The sequence below is a fragment of the Phascolarctos cinereus genome, unplaced genomic scaffold (genome assembly GCF_003287225.1).
Source record: "Phascolarctos cinereus isolate Bilbo 61053 unplaced genomic scaffold, phaCin_HiC Scaffold_5;HRSCAF=322, whole genome shotgun sequence".
Lineage (NCBI taxonomy): Eukaryota > Metazoa > Chordata > Mammalia > Diprotodontia > Phascolarctidae > Phascolarctos > Phascolarctos cinereus.
In genome coordinates this window covers 437,123,343-437,145,199 of record NW_027555958.1, presented here as the reverse complement: position 1 = coordinate 437,145,199, position 21,857 = coordinate 437,123,343, and the positions used below count along the sequence as shown (strand labels likewise).

General features: G+C 37.9%; 1 protein-coding gene across 1 annotated transcript in view; it reads left to right on the top strand.

Annotated features, from left to right (window-relative positions):
• The window catches only part of COL24A1 (collagen type XXIV alpha 1 chain), a 353,333-nt gene that overhangs the window by 68,728 nt on the left and 262,748 nt on the right, over positions 1-21,857 (top strand). Inside the window, 3 exon segments of the mRNA XM_078155798.1 lie at positions 15,397-15,441; positions 18,703-18,756; positions 20,317-20,361. Coding sequence (XP_078011924.1) covers positions 15,397-15,441; positions 18,703-18,756; positions 20,317-20,361 — 144 coding nt within the window.

The window sequence follows — 21,857 nt, the reverse complement described above, 5'->3', positions numbered from 1 at the left end:
TCTCTGAGCCTCAATTTACTCATCTATAAAATGGGAACAATAGTATTTATACTACCTCTCTTAATAGGTTTGTTTTGAGAAAGTTTTTGTAAACAGTAAACTTACATAATTAAGCAACAAACATTTATTAAACACCTATTATCCGTCTACCATGTTCATGACCTCAGCATTATTCTAGATTCTTTAGTCTCTCTCACCCCATATATCTAGTCAGTTTCTAGATCTCGCCATTTCTACCTTCACAACATTCCTGGCATCTGACCCCTTCTTTCTCTTCCCATGGCTACCTCATCACTTCTCACCTAGACTAATGCAACAGCCTCCTAAAATGCCTCCCTGCCTCAGCGCTTCCCATTCTATCCTATCACACACCTTCCTGCCAAAGTCATTTTCTTTAAATACAGATCTGAGCATGTAACTCCACCACCCAAATCTAGGGGCTTCCTATTGCCCCTGAGATAAAATAAGAAATGCTTTGCTTAGTTTTTAAAACCTTATACTACCTGCCCCCAAACTCTCTTTCCATCCTCATTTGCTACACTCCCTCTCCCACACTCTGTCAGCCAAGCTGTCTTTTCCAGAGGCAGGGAATCTGTGGCCTCGAGGCCACATGTGGCCCTCTAGGTCCTCAAGTGCACCCATATGTGGTATCAAGGCCACAGGTTCTCCACCCCGTCTTTTCTTTTTCACTCACATATAGCCACACTCTGCCTCTCATCTCATTGCCCAAGCTGTCCCAAATGCCTGGAATGCACTCCCTCTTTACCTCCGCCTAATAACATCCCTCGCTCTCTTAAGGAACAAAGCTCCAACACCATCTTCTGTATGAAGCCTTTCCTGATCCCCTCAACTGCTGTGCCCTTTCTTCCAAACTATCTTCTAACTACCTTGCATAAATGTATATTTATTAACTTTGTACTGATGCTTTATCTGTTTTATACATGCTTGTCTCCCTCATCAGAATCAAATGAGATAATGGTTGTCCAATGCTTTGCTTGCTGTTATTATGTAACCTCATTGCAAGCGGAGATTGCCTCATTCTTTGTCTCTGTACCTCTAGTGCCCAGAACGATGACTGACACATAGTACACCCTTAATAAATACTTGTTGATGAATACTATGTATCAGACAAAATTGTAACAACCCTTTCCTTCGAAGAACTTACATGGAAATGTGACTTATTGTTATTCTGAGGTCAGGGGAGATTAGTGTTAAAGACCTACTTCACAGTAACAACTACTATGTATAGGGAGCGGTTAAAGTTTGCTAAGTGGTTTACGTGCATTCTCCCATTTGATCACAAGAGGAACATGGCCTTAAAGGACCTGCGCTCAGATCACCACTTACCACCAGTGTGTTCTTATTCAGTGGTTCATTCCTGTCTGACTCTTTGTGACCCATGGACCATAGTGCACCAGGCCTTTCTATCTTCCGCTATCTCTCAAAGTCCGTCCAAGCTCATGTTCATTGCTTCCATGGCACTATCTATCCATCTCATCCTCTGCTGTCCTCATTTTGCTTTCAACCTTTCCCAAGATCAAGGTCTTTTCCAAAGAGTCCTATCTTCTTATTATGTGGCCAAAGTATTTACACTTCAGCTTTACTATTTGACTTTCCAGTGAATAGTCTGAATTTCCTTAAATATTAGCTGACTTGATCTCCTTGCTATCCAAGGGGGTCTCAAAAGTCTTCTCCAGCATCACAATTTGATAGTGTCTTGGACAAATTACTGACATTACTGAACCTTTCTAGAGGTCAGTTTCCCTGAAAATAAAATGAAGGGATTGGACTAGAAGGGCCCTAATGTCCGTTGCAGCTTTATAGTTTCAAGTCTATGAACCAAGAGAGGAAAATGTTCCAAGTATTATTATTTCCATGTTTTAGATGATAAAACTCAGTTTGGAAAAGTTAAATGACTTGCCCAGAGTCACACTGCCAATAATTATCTAAGACAGGATTCAAGACCTTTCTGACTCTGTCTAGTGCTCTAAGTTACTTTACCTTTCCAATATAAGAGTTCATCTTATATTCAGTAATATGAGAGGAGGCATGCGTAAGGAAACAGAGAGCCAGCCTCGATATAAAGAAGTTCTGGTTTCAAGCCCTGCATCTGACATAGGCTACATGTAAGCAATATGATCTTCTTCTGTATGCTAGTTGAGTGACTATAGGCAAATCACTTAAACCTTTGGTGTCCCAAGGAATTTTCTAAGACTATATGTTACAGAGGAGTTGCTGACCTACACTGGTGGGGAGATTTTCCACATACAAAGTTCCCTGAATTGATACAATTGCAGGTCTAGAATAAAACAAATTTCTGTACCACACAGTGCTAGGACGACAACAACAACAATAACAACAAACTGGCACCAGTTGTGGAATTCAGTAGGAGCAGTATTTGACCTGCATTGAAAGAGAATGTACAATATCCCTTCTCTTTGAAGTTCCTTAAAAATTCCTCTGGACTCCAGTTGGTCCCCTGCCCCCTTCTCTATTCCCCATGAATATATCCGAGGAAAGATCTCGAGCTGTGAGCCACTGACTTTTCCTTTTTTATTCATGTCATGAGAATATAGAAAATACAACCATACTGACGTTTCAAAAGAGCCCAGGGTAAGCCAAGCTTTTCTTTTTTTAATAAAACATCAGGTTCATAGACTGGAGCCATTCCAATGGCTTCAGTACAGTCCATTTACCCAGGTACATTGCCATCCCTATCCCTACCCCCACCCCCACCCCCTTCCAGACTTAGACTGGTATTTGAAACAGAAAGTGAATTGGGTATGTGGTCAAAAAGTTTGGGGAATAGTAGTGTCATATAGCCAGCAGGGGTGCAAATTGCAGTCTATTACAGAGCCATCTGCAAATGGCTCCAAAGGGCAGACCCCTCCCAGGCAGCTCTTAGATCTGCACCACATTTAGCATCCAGTGCAGTTCCACACCCTAGGCAGCCACTCCTTCTGTTCCAACCCTGCCTCCCACAACATTCCTACTATAGATTAATACTTAGAGCATCTCCAGAAATATTCAATTGAATTTTAAGTGTCATGGCTTGAATTAGATTTGAGCTAAAGGCCTGTCCAAGGTTTAAGAACTTCCATAAGGACTATTTTTACAAAATGCCAAGTGTCATAAAAAAAAACACAATATCAGCTTTAGCTAACTTTACTTAAGATTATCTCTTCCCTAATGAACACCAGCCATCCAATTGGCTATGTATTCATTTCTAAGGATCTTTGCCATTTTATTTCCTCTAGTTGTGATATAACATGGTAGAAAGTACTGGTTATACAGGGGCTATGGAAGGACAGGTACACTAATACACTATTGGTGGAACTGTGAATTGAACCAGCCCTTCTGTATAGCAATTTGAAATTATACACCTATAAAAAGTGATTTAAAAATACTCATACCTTTTGACCCAAAGATTCTACTGCTGGGTCTATACCCCAAGGAGGCAAATGATGAAAAGAGACATTCCATAATATGCCAAAATGTTTATATCAGCACTTTAAAAGTAGCAGAGAATTGAAAAGAAGTACGTACCCATCAGTTGGGCAATGGCTAAATGATTAAGGTATATTAATGTAATGAAATATTACTGTGCTATAAGAAGTAATGAATATGGTGACTAATTACTGCTTTATATGAATTATGAAGTAAGAAGAATCAAGAAAATAATATAAACAAAGATTACAATAATATAAATGGAAAGAATAGAAACAACACAATAGTAAAAATTGAATGCTGTGAAATTATGATGATATTATTAGCTCAGAAAAGGAGATATGAGAATATATCTCCCCCTTCTTTGCTGAGATGAGAAACTGTGGTATGAAACTGCATTTTTCAGGCTTAGTGAGGAAAGCTAAGTGACTTGGCCAGGGTTACACAGTTTTACAATAAACAGAGATGGAATGTAAACTCAAGGCCTATAATTCTAATTCCAGAACAGTTTTATTTTTGTCTGTGCATCTTATCCACCTAGTATGATACTTAGCCCCACAGCAGACACTTAATAAATTCCTTGTTGGTTGCCTGCTTCTATGAATTAGGCTGAAAATTAGTACAGAAATCAAAGCTCTCAATGAAGAAGTAAAAATACAAACAAAAGAGTAGATGATGTAAAACTCTGTGATATAGAATCTGTGTAAAATAATAGATGCTTCAAACAGAAGAATGGAAGAGTAGAGACTCAAATATAGAAATGGAAGAAAATTTTACAGGAAAAAATCAAAAGATAACAATTTATATGAACACATAGAAAATGAACAATATTCTTCCAATGTTGCCTTTTGATTTTATTCTGAATTCAAAAGAGAAAATCTTTTGAGTGTTATCATGATGATGATGATGATAAGAAGTGTGTGTATCCAAAGTGACTGATCTTGATGATGGAATATACAGAGACAATAGAAAGATAATAGTTTTCCTAGGAGTAAAATAATGAAACTAAAAGCCTAAATACCATAGATTAGGAAAAAATATGAGAAGATTATATTATTGTTCAGTCATATCTGACTCTTCATGACCATGCATGAGGTTTTCTTGACAAAGATACTGGAGTGGTTTGCTATTACTCCAGAGGTTAAGAGACTTGCCCAGGGTCACACAGATAGTAAGTATCTGATGCCAAATGTGAACTCAGGTCTTTCTGACTCCAGGCCTACCACTCTGTCCACTGAGCCACTTATCTGTTCCTATTACTCACCTTACAGAAATGTAAAAAGACCTAGACCCTAATCAAATCTAATCTTTTTTTTTAAATGACTTCTAATAGAAACAAAAAGTGAAAACTGCCTTTGTATTTTCATCCGCTTACATACTTTAGAGCCTGGGATGTTCTATCCAGTTACTATTCCTTCTTATAGTTTGTGATACAGAGAGGAAAAGCCAGAAATAATCTGACATGTATCTTTTATTCCTGGAGAGCAGATTTCAAATAATTCAGAAAATGTTAAATTCCATCTGCTAAAATTAAATATTCTAACCTTGTAGCCTGGGGCAGCTCTAAGGAATGAAATTCTGAGTATGCAAAGGGAATCACTTCTGATGAGAAGGAAAAAAAGGATTTGTCTAAAGACACCTAAGTGAATATATAAGACACTCATCAAATAGTTGAAAAGTCGTAAGCATCAGATCAAAGCAAGGGAAAGAAACAGAGGATGAATACACAGAAGTATACCATGTGCTTCTTAGGATACTATAGGTATGGAGTGCTAAGCTGAGCCTGGTAAGGAAAGCCAAGAAAGGGCAACAAATATAGGTCAAAAAACTATATTGCGGCTAAAGAGAGATCAAATAAGGGACTGCTTGAGGTGGACGGAATGATAACTGATGTCATAGAAAAGATGGAGTTCCTCAGTTAATAATTTACTTCTGTTTTGTTTTGGGTTTGTTTTTTTTTTACTTCAAAAAGGCTATTCCAAGGTCTAGAAATGATGGAACAAATATGACTAATAGGGAGTTGATGCCTAAGATAAATAATGAGATAATAAGGAATCATGTAGTTGCCCTTGATGAATTCAGATCACTATATCCTTGAGCAAAATTGGCAGGTATGATTGTTGAATCCATTTTTTTAAGATAGGATAAGTACCATAGTATTTGGGAATGGCAAATGTGTCCCACTTTTTGAGAGAAGAGAAGAGAGTCAGGAAACTATAGATCACTGAGTATGACTTTAATTCCTGACAAAATTCTAGAATGTACAGTTAGTGAATATTTTGAAAAATAAGGAACATGGGCAGTTAAGTGGCACAGGGATAGAGTACTGACCCTAGAGTCAGAAGGACCCGAATTGAAATGTGGCCTCAGATGCTTACTAGCTGTGTGACCCTGGGCAAGAGAAGGAGAAGGGGAAGAGGAAGAAGAAGAAGAAGAAGAAGATGAAGAAGAAGAAGAAGAAGAAGAAGAAGAAGAAGAAGATGAAGAAGAAGAAGAAGAAGAAGAAGAAGAAGAAGAAGAAGAAGAAGAAGAAGAAGAAGAAGAAGAAGAAGAAGAAGAAGAAGAAGAAGAAGAAGAAGAAGAAAAGGGAAGGGAAGGAGAAGCAGAAATAATCACCAAGAAACAGCAGGAAGACTTCCTCGAAAATAGGTCATGCCATAAAAATACTTTGAAAGAGTTAGGAACTATAACCAATATGACCAACTGTGATTCCAGAGGACTCATGATAAAATATGTTACCCATTTCCTGACAGAGAAGTGATAAGGTCAGAGTACAGACTGAGACAAAATAGCATATATTGTATAATATATATGTGTATAATCCTATGTGATATGCACTCACACACGCACACACATCTTCCTGTAATGGCCATGTCCTCCCTCCCTCTCTCTCTCTCTCTGATAGATGTTATAGATCATATATATATATATATATATATATATATATATATATATATATATATGATCTATATCTAAGTATATATACTTTATAATATGATCATTATAATATATTGTAATTAAGTGGTACATTAGTTTAATTATGTTACATCACAATACATTATATTGTTACAGTATAATTATATAATTTAATTACAATATATTATAATAATCATACTTATATAATATACTAATTATTCTATATTGCATATGTGTATCTGTGTGTATATATATACATACATGCAAATACATATATGTACACACATATAAATACATATACATCAATGTGCATGTGTGTATATGACATAGTCAATGCAGACATTTGTTATGGTTGACTCTACATATATTTAACAAGAGTTTCCTTTTTCTTGTTTTTCTTTTCATTGAGAATATGGAGGTGGAAGGGAGAAAATGAGTACTTAAAATTAAATAAAATTGAACTAAAAAGTAGGTCATACTAGGCTATCTCTTTGGGGGAAAAAACAGGAACACTTAACTAGTAGGTGAGAGCAGGGTAGCTATTCCTACTAAAACATTTGCTAAAACTTCTCTTACTATCTTTGTGGAAAATACATATACATACATATTATGTGTATATATAAGTATATACATATATATACTTATATACATACATATATGCATATGTGTGTGTGTGTGTGTGTGTGTGTGTGTGTGTGTGTGTGTGTGTGCGCGTGTACATATAAAATGAGATAGATTCAGCACTGGTTGAATGGCTGAAGCCAAAGATTAGTCAGTTATGCTTCAATCTCAACTTGGAAGGTAGTCGCTAGCAAAATCTCCCTCTCTCCCCTAGATGTATGCTTGGCTTTTTGTTGGTAAATGTTTCTGTTAAGGCTCAGATACAAGTATAATTGTGCTGATTGAACTTGCCCTTGATACCAGAGTAGGAGAGATAGCTAATACGCTAGGTATCAAAATTCAAACAGATATTGACGGTGTAGAACACCAATGCTATATTAATAGGAAGAAATTCAATAATGGTAAATATAAAGTGTTACATTTGGCCTTAAGAAGTCAACTTTTAAAATTACAAGGTAGGATAGCTGTGAGCAGATATCAGATCATTTGAAAATCGTCTGAGGCTTTTAATGGGCTGCCAGTTCAATATGAGTCAGCACTATGGTGTAACATCCAAGAAAGCAGATGTGACCTTGGACAGTTGTAAGTACACTGCGGCGTCCAAGAAGAGGGCAGTGATGATTCCTTTACATTCTGCCCTGGTCAGACCAAGTTTTGAATGTCGTTGAGTTCTGGCTACCATGTTTTAGCGAGGATATTGGTAACCTAGAAGACATCTTCGGTGGGCAACCAGGAAGGTGAAGGACTTTGACTTCGTGCCAGATGGGGACCAGTTGAAGGAAATGAGGATGCTGTAGCCTGAAGAAGTGGGATGGGAGGATGGGCAGAGGGCAGGCATGATAGCTACTTTGTATAGTTAGAGGGTTTTCACATTGAGGAGGGAGGGTTCTGCTTGGTTTTAGGGAGCAGAATTAAGAGTAAATGGACTCAAGTTGTAAAGAGGCAAGTTTAGGCATAACATAGGAAAGCACTTTGGCAGCTAGGTGGCACCAGAGTGCATAGAGCGCTTGGCCCGGAGTCACAAAGACTCCTCTTCCTGAGTTCAAACATCTCCTCAGACACTCACTAGCTATGTGACCCTGGGCGAGTCATTTACCCAATGGGGTCACCAAGAGTCAGACAAGACATACAACTTAACAACAACAAAAAGAAAGCACTTTATAATAATTAGAGCTATTAAAAAAGTTAATGGGCCATTCTGGGAGGCAGCGGGTTCTCCCTCAGTGAAGATCTTCAGGCAAACCTGAAATTTGTCATTTGCCCATTATGTTTTACATGGATTGTTGTTCCAGTATGACTTTCACTGAATGACTACTAAGGTTCCTTCCAGCTCTTAAATTCTATGTTTCTGTGAAGAAATCAGAGGATGGCAGGGTATTTGATAAGCAAACATACAAAACAAAGAAAAAAAAAGACAAAAGAGCTAGATAAACACTTTGGCTCCTCAGGAGCAAGAGCTTTACTAGCTTGGTGAGCTGAGACAAGTCAATTGGTTGCCCTCAGCCTCAGTTTCTTGATCAGAAAAATGGGAATAATAATTGTACCAAATGCAGGAGGTTGTGAAGACTGAATGAGATAACATGGACAATGCTTTGCAAACCTTAAAGCACTATATAGATGCTAGCTATTATTATGATGATAATTATCCCAACCAGTTAAGAATGCTCCTCCAGCACCTCCAGCTCTCTCCTATCTCCCCTGGCACTAGCAAGCTTTCCTTTGTCTCTTTTTGCTTGCTGAAAGGTAAATAAATACAATGCCAGAAAAGATCAAGCAATTCTCTCAATGCTTTCATACTTCTCAGGCTAAATAAGACTATTAAAAACTGTAACATTGTTTGTGAGTTAAGAAGTGAACAACAACAACAAAAGATTTGTGGGGAAAATGAAATGAGGAGCATAAAATGTAAAGGGATTAAGTGAGTCAAGAGGAGAGAAGGAGGAAGAACTGATTTCATATGTTTTGAAGTGAAACCATATTCCCTTGTTAACCAATTAAATCCTAGCCATAACAATAAGACAAGAGAGGAAGTAAAGGTATAAACATTGACAGTGACAACAGATACAGATTTATTCTTATAGCAAATGATATGATAGTTTTACTTAGAAAATCCCAGGAAGAAAGTAAAAGATCTAATATGATTAATAGTTCTACTTCAGTGGCAGGATACAAAACAAGTCCCACAAAACATCACCAATATTTCTATAAAGTAGTCACAAAAAAAATCATGATGAAATGACAGAAAGAAAAGTAGAAGTATCTGGGAGTTAACCTACTAAGACTTACATAAATATAATAATAAATCCTTTACAGAAATAAAGGAAGACAAGTAATTGGTTAGATAGTCATTGCTCATTGCTGTATAATAAAAATAAAGGGCAGCTAGATGGTACAGTGGATAGAGCGGCTGGGCCTGTAGTCAAGAAAACCTGAGTTCAAATCCAGCCTCACACACTTACTAGCTATTCGACTATGGGCAAGTCACTTAACCCTGTTTGCTTCAGTTTCCTCATTTGTAAAAAGAGCTGGAGAAGAAAATGGCAAACCACTCCAATATCTTCGCCAAGAAAACCCCAAATGGGGTCACAGAGAGTCAGATGTGATGGAATAACAACTTAACAATAACAAATAAAAATGATAGTACTATCTAAGTTAATTTATATAGTTAGTCCCATGCCAGTCAAACAACTGGGGGTTTGCTTTTTAGAACTAAATACAAAATTCATTTGGAGGAGCAAAAGTTCAAGATATTAAAATAACATTTTATTTTTAAAGTAGTAATTAAAGGAGCATAGCATTACCAGATTATAAACTGTATTATAAAAAAAAAATAATCATCCAAACTATTTTGTATTACTCAGTGGAATAGTGTAGCAAACAAGACTTCAAAGAAAGCAAACACATTAGCCTATGATTCAATAAAACCTAAGACCACAAATAAGTTCAGGAAAGAACTCACCTCTGCCCCATTCCACAAGGATTACTAGGAAAATTGGAAAGTGGTTTGACAGAAAATAGTGATTCCCCTCCAATCCATTTTAGCATATTCCATACTAAACTCTCATTAGACATATACAAAAAATTTAAGGTCCTATCATTATAAAATGAAAGGAGAAAAGAGGAAGTTGCTTTTCAAAACTGTGGTTGGGGGAAAATTCATAAACAAGAGACAGAGGATATTCATTGCAAAAGACTAGAAAGGTAATTTTGATTTCATATATTGTATGTACATTATGTTATAAATATATATCTCTATATTTAAATTTACATAAATTAAATCAATAAAGCCATAGGAAGAGAAAGCATTGAATAGGGAAAATCTTCCCATCAAACATCCTTGATTAAAGTACAATATTCAAGATATTTATTTAATTGACACCAATGTATGGCAGAACCATTGAAACGGTTTGCAAAAGGAAAAATAAAAAAGTAAACCATAGAAGAAATCTAATAACAATAAATCATAAGAGAAATGCAGATTAAACAAATTCTGAAGTTTCTTCTCATACTCATTGAGTTGCCAAAAGTGATAAAACAAATAGAAATAATGGATGCTGGCTTGGCCATGGGGAGACGGGTTTATGAATTCACCATTGTAGGGATATGAATTAGTCCTGAAAAACAAATGGGAATGATGTGATAACAGCTATTAAATGGCTCATAACCTCTAATAGAGCAATTTTAGTACTTAAAATGCACTATGAGAGAATCAATGATGGAAGGAGAGAGCCCATGAATAACAAAATATGTGTTAGTGCTTGTATAGCAGCTAAATTAAAAAAGTCCACCAAAACCCTGGAAATTAAGTAAGGACCCACTGATTAGGAGATGGCTGTATGCATCGGGTTCTATTGGGTATAGTAGAATATTATTGTACTCTGCTTTGTATCTCGTCTTGGGCCATGCTCTCATGATCACTAAGGACCTAACTACAGAATCACATAGCCCACTATATCTAGCTGGCTTCAGACCCTCAAAAAGAATTCGACCCGTCCATCTTCCTGCTGTGACACCATGTGTTGAGCCTCTCCCTTCCCTCTCCCCATTCCTCATTCTCTTGCCCTGGAAAAAATGATCATATCATCCCTACTATTCCTGCTGGAAAAGGTGTGTCAATCAGTCAACCACTTCCCAGAGCAAAGCATCACTCCCTGGCCACCCTTCCCTGTTAAAATGTAAACTTCTTGAAGCCAAGCTCCAATCTCTTTTGTGTTTGTATCCCCAGAACTACAGGCAATTCCTGGACCCTTGTGATGCCTAAGAAATGCTTTTTTCTTTCTTTCATTCAAAAGAAGTGATGAATATTCTGTTATTAAAAAGAAAGTAAATGAGCAGGGGCCACTTGATTTGCTTGCAATATAGTCACTTCTACATGACTTTAATCAATATTTCTGGACTACATTTGGAATACAGAAATATTTGGCCCTGAACTGGTTTCTCCTAGATTGAAAAATTCTTTACTTATTTCTGCCACCTCTTCCAGCCAGTATTCCTTTCTCTTCTTTTCATAGTTTTTTTTAATAGTTGTATACTCTTTGCTGCTTCCTAACCACCTACTTCCCCTCCAAGACCCATAATCTACTTTAATACTGATGACAGGACACAAACAAATTCCCTTCCTCCCCTGCTCCCTCCCCCAGTCCACATTCTCTAGAACTCTCTATTAAATTTAATCCAGTTTATCCTTTTCTAGACTCTCAGCTTCCTTCACTCCTTCCAGTCTGTGCTCACCTGGTTTTCCTTTGGTATCTATTGACGTCTTTGATGGTTGGAGGGCAGGAAGGTCATATAATCTCGGTCAAGTTGGTGAGGGATTCACCTGGTTGAAGGACAGTTTTCCAGGCTTGCACTTACATCTAAAGGACATCACCCATGGAGGCATGTACAGAGAGATGTGCTGATAAATGTTTTAGCTGGCTCTTAGGGGGGAAATGCATGCATGGCACACTGTTAAGTTTAACCTGCAATATGAACTTTTCTTTATCACTTTCTGAAATCTAGATAGCATGATCCCAGAATCTAGCCTTCTGGCCAGAGAAGGGAGATTTTCTAGGCAGTGCCAGCTTGGAGAGTTGCTGTATTGGTAACTGTCCCAGGTCTAAGAGTTCCTTTGTTCAAACACTTGTGTAATGGTATCTTAGAGGAAAGAGATTCCTCAACAGTTTTCTTTTTGGAGGAGGAGGAAGATCACCCATCAGCTGAAGGATTAGAGGACCCAGAAAATCAAACTGGATCTTCACTGCTGCAATGAGTTGCTTGGACCTTTGGTGGGAGAAGGATTTCTTGTTGAGTACACCCCCCCCCAAAGTTTGTTTGCCTTCCATAAAGAGTCTAATGAGCTGTTTGAATGTATTATGGGATTCTGTATTTGTTCTTGGGTACCTGTGAGTCCTTTGTGTCTTACACATTTTCTAGAGGAGGGCAAAGAAGTAAAGACTCTCTTGTAACTACTATGCATTTGTATAGTGAGTGGAAGAGCAGTTATGGTCTCTGTCCCTGACATTTAGGGAAACCTAAGCACAACGTATACTAAACTTTATTTTGAGTATTTCCCTGGAGTAAAACTTCAGGTTGACTTCAACAGAGCAAAGATAGAAAATGACCCTCATAGGTTAGGGCCCCAGTGTGGTAATCTATGAGATAAGAGTATCTGTGCCCCAGGGCCACAAATTATGTTCATCTTTGTCTAAGTTTTGCAGTAGGTTGTAAGCATTTTGAGTGCTTTTTTTTTTCTGGTGAGGCAATTAGGGTTAAGTGACTTGCCCAGGGTCACACAGCAAGTGAGTGTCAAGCGTCTGAGGCAAGGTTTGAACTCGGGTCCTTCTGACTCCAAGGGGGTGCTCTATCCACTGAGCAACCCTAGCTGCCCCAGACATTATCATTTTTTAAACTTTTCTGTGTCCCTAGCATCTAGCACATAACATGCACATTTAATACTTTTTTTGTCAAATAAATGAATAAAAAACCTGAAGGAAGTGAATACCACAGAACAGGCAATACCCCAAGTTTTGTTTTGGGTATGGATGACTTAGGCATCCATTGGAGCTGCATATTGTAGACGTGCCTATGAATTCAGGTCTTTTAAAATGGTGATAACAGTAACTCATATTTACAGAGTATTCTGAGGTATGCAAAGTGCTTTCTGTCACTGCTTTTTATGGTTAAATCTCAGGATTCACCTCCTTCTCTACCCATAAGGACACTTTCTATACCTTGACTTCTGTCCAACAGCCTATTTGAAACAGGGCAGTTACTGAAAAGCAAAGGACTGATTCAACACAATAGTGGAATATCTCTGTTTCCATCTCTCTTCTAGTTCTAGAGGGAGTACTCTTGTTCCCCTGGTGGAGTTTGGTTTCTAAAATGTTTTCAGTTACTATATGTGAATGATTCACAAATCTACACCTCCAGGTTTGACATCTTCAAGTTTCCTGGAGGATGTTGCTACTTCTTTATCCTGATGGTGCCTGAACATTAATATTTAAACTACCGAGCTTATCTTCTTCCCTTCTTACCAATATATGGCTAAGATTTACATAGTGCTTTACTACAGTGTCTCATTTGATCTTAACAAGAACCCTGGGAGGTAGGTGTTATTATAGACTTGCAGAAACTAAGGCCGAGAAATGTTAAGTGTCTTGCCAGGGTCACACAACTAGTAACTTTCTAAGGCAGTATTTGGATTAAGGTCTGAAAAGACTCTGATGTAGGGGAAGATTGAAGGCAAAAGGGAAAGGGTATGATAGAGGATGAGATGGATTGAGAGTGTCATGGAAACAATGAACAAGAACTTGGACGGACTTTGAAAGACAGTGGAGGATAGAAGGGCGTGGCCAGCGGTCCATGGGGTCACAAAGAATCGGATATAACCAAAAAACCGTGTCCAAATCCAACACTTTTCCCACTCTGCCCCCTAGCTGCCCTTCTATTTTTATCAATGAGAACATCCTCTATGTCTTCTCTGCTAATCTATGATTCTTACCTCTTAAAAAAGCCCCTTCCAAATGTACTTCTGGTCATCCTTTGTAATATAGATCTCTTCTCTATACCCCATTCACCACTTACTTCTTCTGGTTATATTATATTAATCTGAATGACTTGATGTTTATCTATCTAATAGGTCCTTCAATTATTTCATAGTCATTGTTTCCCCAGCTAAAGTAAGGGCCATGTCTATTTCCTTTGTTTACTGGATAGCACCTTATAGAAAAGCTCAGTTATTGAGGGACTAATAAAGTTATTTAGAAGCAACTCCAAAATTACCTGATCTGAGCATGCTCTCTCTCTGTCTCTGTCTCTCTCTCTCTCTCTCTCTCTCTCTCTCTCTCTCTCTCTCTGTCTCTCCCTTTCTCCTCCCTCTCTCCCCTCTCTCTCTTTCTTCTGCTCCCTTCCTCCTCATCCTCTTAGCTCTTTCTTCCTCTGTCATTGCCTCTCAATTCTTTCTCCTAAATTAAATATCTCACCAGGAGGTTATCAACCATCTCACAACTTTGGGAATAAGCAATATAATATTCCATTATAACTGTGGTTAAGAAAATGTTTACTTCTACTTCTTTCCTGGAGAGCTTGTTAGAGCCTCTCTGATGACCCTATGAGTATGCTGCTCTCATTTATATTGGCTTATTTGGGGAATGTTATGACAAGGATTTGGATAAGGGAAATTGCCTGGATGAGATCCAACTTTGCAATAATTACAAACAGATTGTGGCTGAAGGCATTTCATTTCATTGTCATTTAAACTAACCCAATCTTTGACAAGCCTCAGCAAATGTAACAGAGGCATAACTAGATATCACATTTTCAGAAAAGGGGGTGATCTGGGGAAGTTTTGTTTTATTTTGCTTTTAGCCCAAATATGCTACTGCTTCTACTGATAACATGAAGCCCATATGAATGGCTCTGATAAATCAACCAAGTCAAATTTTCTTGATGAGGAAGCCAAATGAAGAATATCAACATGAGAAATTAGGATCCTGTGCGTGGCTATGTAACCCTTGAGTATATGGGCTAACTTCTGATTCCTGGCATTTTGGTTTTCCCCCATGCCTGGAGTGCTTTCCCTCCTCATCTCTACCTCGTGGCATCCCTGACTCCTCCAGCTCCCAGCTAAAATCCCACCTTCAACAAAAAGTCTCTCCCAACCCCCTTTCATTCTAATGTCTTTCCTCTATTCATTATTTAACATTTATCCTGCATATAGCTTGTCTGTACATAGCTGTTTGCGTGATTTATCCCACATTAGATGTAAGCTCCTCAGGGGCAAGAACCAGTTTTTTGCCTTTATTTGGCAGAGTACCATAATAGGCATTTAATAAATGTTTATTAATTTATTTACTGGCTGGTTATTTGGACCTTCTTCTAACATATCTGAATTTCCTTTTCATAGTACATCTCTATCTCTCTTCCATGCAGGGTATCAAAGGATATCCAGGGCTTCCTGGTCCCCGAGGTGATCAGGTAAGTCCTAAAAAGACATCTCCTTCAACAGTATCAGGAGAACCATTGAGACCTCTTTAAACCTCTCCCTGTTTTTCCTATCTTATATCTCAGGTTTTATGTACTATTAAGTAGAGTTAACTTTTGATTATCTCCATGTCGATTATCCATTTGGAGCTTCCGTTCTCTATCAGCCTGGCTTCCTCCTATCCTTTAATAAGACCATTTCCTTCCTGCACTGGCTGGTGTTAGTGAATTCAAATTAATTTATCAGCCTAAATGAAATGCAATTAGGACCGCACATCTGCTATTGTTCAAAACAAACAAACATCCTGAAGCAATATAGAGATGAGTTATTGCTTCTTCCATCACTACAGATAATAAGAAGTTGATCTTATGTCACTATATCATTTTATGAGAAGGAATAATGCTCTATTATCCACTTGATGGGTGGTCATGTATAAGGCTGGTATACATGGAGAGAGAGAAAGAAGAGGGACAGGTTAATATGAAGAATACCATTAGGGTAGATTCCCATAAAAAGCCTCAGGCCAACTTATAGCAGAGCATGAGGGAGAAGTAATGGGGTTACTGAAACAATCCCCAGAGGAAAGACCGTGAAATAAGGATACAGAGCCAATGTTTCACTCTCACTCAACTGTGCTATAAAATCCTAGATGAAGAGAAACGAGTCTCTCAGGCACCATATTTCAAGATTCCTAATTACTAGGGGTGGCCAAGAATGCAATGCTTGTGTCCACAAGCAGGTGCAGTGGCTGTTTCTTGAAAATCTAGGGGAAAACAAGTGTTGAAAAGCAAATGAGTAATTATGGGAAGAAAATGAGAGGGGCAGCAGGGAGGAGGCCTCGGGGAGGAAAAAAATGACTTCTGAAATACGACTTTGGCACAAAGTAAACTGAATGTGTGGGTTTGCCTGAAGAAACCCCAAACTCCTCACAGCCAAATGAAGAATCGCTTATGCAGCAATTCTCTGACCACAACCCAGCCGCCTCTCATTGCTAATACAAGTAATGTGGCCCTGAGCCCGCTACTTTCTTTTGAAAAGTCTAAAATCAGGTTTAGAGATTAGAGAAGATCTCTGCTCTTTTGGTTCAGGGAAGGGGGAAGGCAATATGCATTTATTAAGTGTCCACATATTTTCTTGCCTGTTGTCTCTCCCATTAAACTGTGCTCTCCTTGAGAGCAGGGACTGTTTTTTGCCTTTCTTGGTGTCCTTAGCACTGAGCACACTGTCTGGCATATAGTAGGTGCTTAATAAGTGCTAGTTAACAGCACTTACAGACTCCTAGAATCAGATCAATTTGCTATAACAGTAGCAAAAGGAGACACTGAGTCCTGGACAGCATCTGATAGAAGGAATTGTGATAATACAAAGAAATCAATTCATCAAACCATGTATCTTCTGGAAGGAGGCACATAAAAACACACGCAGCTCAAGATTCATCTAAAATATGGAGGTGGGAGAGCCAGAGATGTTTTGTTTGGGAGGGGGGAAACAGGACGATAAAGTCATTGATTAATCAGTCAATGGAAGAATTGGACTGTAACCCAAATCTGCCCCATTCCTGCTCCACATTCTACCCATTAGAGTGTGCACAGATGGCAAGATGTACTTTGAAAGGCTTCTGACTAACTTCATAGTAATTTCTCTAGTGTAGTAATTTGGTCCACATGAATGCCTTGTAGCAGAACAGGCATATTTGTTTTTTATTCAGCATTTCTAATGTTTTTAAACAGTTTGCATTATTCCTAAATCATCTCAGATTTTTCATCCTTATTAGCACTTTGTTCCTCCTGAAATTACTTTTGTTTTATTTTGTACTTTTTTTTTGTAAATGGCTGTGTGGCACAATATATAGAGAGCTAGCCTCAGAGACAGGAAGACTTGGGTTCAGGGTCTGCCTCCAACACATCCTGGCTGTATAAACCTAGACAAATCACTGAACTTCTGAGTGTTCTAGGCCCAGAGGGTCAAATTCAAAAAGAAACAGGGCCACTAAACTGTAATAAGGATTCTTGTGTGCTGCATATTGATGTAGAAAACCACAGATAAACATTATCTATAGTCTATTATATTTTTATTTATTTTGTTAAGTATTTCCCAATTACATTTTAATTTGGTCCCAACTATACTTAGAAGTATTGTGGGCTACCTGTTGGCCACTTCTGTTTTAGGCAACTCTGAATATGAGCTGTAGACAAGGTGGTGATCTGCATTGGCAGAGAGAATTTTCTCATTTGGGAGTTCCCTTTACTAATGAAATCACAGGTCCATCTGTCTCCCAACTTGTAATTGTATACAGGTTCTACCCCACCAGTAGACTATAAGCCCTTTGAGGGTAGGCACCATTTTGCTAGGTACCAGCCCCTAACACAGTGCTTGGAACATAGTCAATACTTAATAAGTGTTTGCTGAATTAGAGCTAATTAAGATCCAGAGCATAAGGTATATTCATCTCTGATGACACAGAGCTCTGAGCCTGGATTTAGGAAGAACTGAGTTCAAATATACTAGCTGTGTGACTCTGGTGCAAGTCTGTCTGTTTCCTCAACAGTAAAGTGGAGATAATCATAGCACCTACCTCCTGGGTTGTTGTGAGAAGCAAATGAGGTAATATTTGTAAATCATTTATTAATAAATCATCATGGGAGCCTTGGAACGGCCTACTGAAATAGGAACTAGAGATATTACAGGAAAGGAAACTGAGGCACAGAGAATTTAAGTGACTTGCTCAAGGCTACCCAATTGGATGGTGGTAGAGCTGGGACATGGACTCAGGTCATTTGACTCCAAGTTCAATATGTTTTCCACCATACTATGCCACTCTCTTAGACATCCATAGAAGATTGCAAGGATGGTTGAAGAAGGGAATTTTAATTCAGAAGGAGACCAATTATTTTTTTAAACTCACTTTTATGATTTTTTTCTGGTCCATCTGGTTTCCTCAACACTTGATGGCTTTTCTAGTCAGATTTATCACTGTGTGTATATGTTTGCGTAAATATATATTTGACTTTCCCAAAATGTCCCTTTAGATTTTCCATTAATTAGATTTTGAGTTTGACAAGATGAAGTGGTTTAGTTTTATTTTGTTTTCATTCACTTCTTTTGGGATGACTGGCCCCTTTCCCGTTTGAATAGCCCATGGAGGTTCCAATCAGGAATTAGCATGGGGACTCTATTTTTTCTGAGTTTGAATATTGTATCCAAACATATAAAGATGTGTTCTTTGATACGTTATTTTCTTTTCATAATTTTAGGGGCTTCCTGGAATGGCTGGTCTTGCTGGTTCACCTGGTTACCCTGGCAGGCAGGTGCAGTAACTATCCTCTGCATTTGCCCTTATATTTCTGGGTCATTATTATTGTTTAAACTGTTGTACTTCCTGACCCCTGGGATCAGTATTCAAATCATCTTTTGACCATCTGACCTATCCTTAAGGAACAAGAGGCCAGTGTGTATGATTGTGATAACAGTTAACATTCCTATTGTGTGAGACCTTTGGGTTCAGAGTTTTTCATATGACCATAATCCTTTGGGATTTGGTCCCAAATGACCATAATCCTTTGCCTAATTCCCTTCTCACAGCACTGAACTTTGATAGAATTTATCTGAAAATCTATCCTTCCTTAAGTTCATCTGCTTTCCTTCTTTTCTATTCCCAATGTTTTACAATGATTCAAGTCAAGTCAACAAGCACTTCTAAGTGTTTAGAATGTCTCAGACACTACTAAGTGCTAGGGGATACAAATACAAGCAGAAAGAGAGATAGTGCCTGCCCTGAAGGAGCTTACATTCTTATGGAGAAGACAACACATCAAATCAAGCTAAAATCGATGAGGGAAACGTATGTGTGTAGGGACACGGTGTAGAAATTCAAGAGAGTAAGGGGGCTGAGCTTGGAGATAAGTGAAAACATGTCTGGCCTAGGCACTTTTCCTCAAAATGGAAGTTCTAAGAAGAAAATGTTCAATGGAAGGAATGGGCCACAGGGGCAGAGTGAAATACCAGGGCAAGAAGGCCAATTCTGGCTTGGTTAAAGAAGTCCAGAGGATCAAGATTAGAGCCCAGAAGGGAATGGAAAAAAAATAAATGACCTGGGCACTTTGCTTATAATGGAGGCTGTGTGAAGAATAGACCAATCAGAGAAAGGAGGCAGAAGGACGGAGTGAACTCCCAGAGTGAGGAGGCTACTTTGGCAGGGTAGAGAAAATCTAGAGAGTTGGGAGTATGGCCTGGAAAAGAGTGAAGTTTCCTTTTATGTGTTGGCTTTTCCTATTAAAATGTAAGCTTCTTGAGGGCAGGGACAGTCTTTCCTTTTGCTTATATTTGTATTCCCAGAGCTTAGCAGGGTTCCTGACACATAGTAAATAATTGGAAGTACACTATTCAGAAGAGTCAGGGTGTCCATTATCTGGCTTGTATTTACTCCCCAAAATAATCATTCCCTCAGCTTTCTTACAGACTAAATTTCTGATATTTTTCCACTCACATGAATAAAGGAAACACAAATACCAAAAGAAATTATAAACAAGAGTTCATGCTTTAGTTGTTTAGAAATAGCTAAGAAATGTTTTAATTCCTTTTCTTGTATATTATAATCTCAAAGTTAGTCAAACATTTAAAAGTCCTATCAAGTAGTTTACATGTTTTCTGGATGATACGGAAAGATTATCTAAACACCTAAAACTCACTGTACTTCATTGATCTGAAGTGAGTGGTTTTTTTAAACATAAAAATTTATGAGAATCCCATTGGCCTCTGGCCTTTTGCATGTAAAAAATTATGTCTTTTGTGGTATTTAATTCAGCATTTTATAGCTTTTGGAAAGAAATGAAAATAATATATAGCTATTGTCTTTTGTACTTTACTAGGGTTTGGTTGGACCGGAAGGTAACCAAGGCCCTAAAGGTGTAAGAGTAAGTAAACATTTTAAAGCATTCTGTTGCGCATGACTGCATTTTACACACACAAATAATTGCTAACACAACTCTTCTCAAAAACTGCTTCTTCAGAGGTTACTGATGATCTCTTACTTGCCAAATTCAATGGGTTTTTTTTATCCCCTTATCTTTTTGTAACTTTCAACACTATTGATCATTTTCTTTCTGAATGTCTCCTCTTTGTTTCTGTGATGACGTCCTTTCCTGACACCTAAATTTCTCACTGTTCTTTCTAAGTGTCCTTTATTGTTCTATATCCAATACTTCCTACACCTCATACATTGAGATCCAGCAAGGCCTGTTCTGAGCCTTCTTTCTTGCCTAACCTTAAGTCTAATCTTTCTCACAGCTGCCAAAATAATATCCCTAAAGCATAGGTCTAACCACTGTCCCCTCCCAACTCAAAAACCTTTCAGTGGCTTCCTTTTGCTTCTAGGATAAAATACAGATTCCTTAAAATCTTTTGCAAGTAAGGTTCTGTCCTACTTTTCTAGCTTTATTTCATGAGTCTTATATTGAAGCCAAAGAAAAATTCCCTGAATTAAATGAATCCTCTCCTACTTCCCTGTATTCATATTCATGCAAGCTATCCCCTGTGTCTACAATGCACTCCTTCCTCTTCTCTACTTCCTAGAACTTTTATATTTCTTTCAATGATTAGCACAGGTGTTAAACTTTCAAGGGAAGCCTATCGCCTCCCCACTAGCTAAGAGTTTTTTTCTTGCCACTCAGTTTCTCTGTCTGGTTCTCCACCTGGCCTCTATCACTTTCTACCATATGTCTCTGTGTGCATGTTGTATATCTATGTCTCCCTCACTCCTCATAGGATCATTTTGTATTCCCAGAACCTTACACAGTGTTATGTGTGTGTGTGTGTGTATTATATATATATATATATATATATATATATATTATATTATATATATATATATATATACACACACACATATATGCATGTATATCTATCTATATCTATTTTGCCATGTAGATATATAGATATATAGATATATAGATATATGTATATTGCCATGTAGATATAGATATAGCCATATAGATATAAATATATAGCAGGCACTTAATAAATGATTGGCAAATGGATAGGCAAGCAAGAATCTGACCCTTTTGCCACTTTGCTCAGCCTGTGTGCACCTAATTAACATACCTAGCTCATAGGATTCTCCATCTGTATTTTACTGCCTTATAAAGCACTTTGAAATCCTTACTCATGAGGCATTATGTTTTCACCCAAGCAGAGCAGAGATTTGAATGTTTAGGTTCCCGATGCTTACTGAGTTAAGTGTAAGCTCAATTAAGCTGTTTTTGGCCCTCTTTACAAACAATCCTCCAGCTGGATAACATAAAACAAAAACCAGCTGTATTTAAACACAAAGTCAGTGGAAACATTGTATTTACCAGAAATGCAGCTGATGACATTGAATGTTCAAAGCCCACAGAATTGTCATTTTAATCCC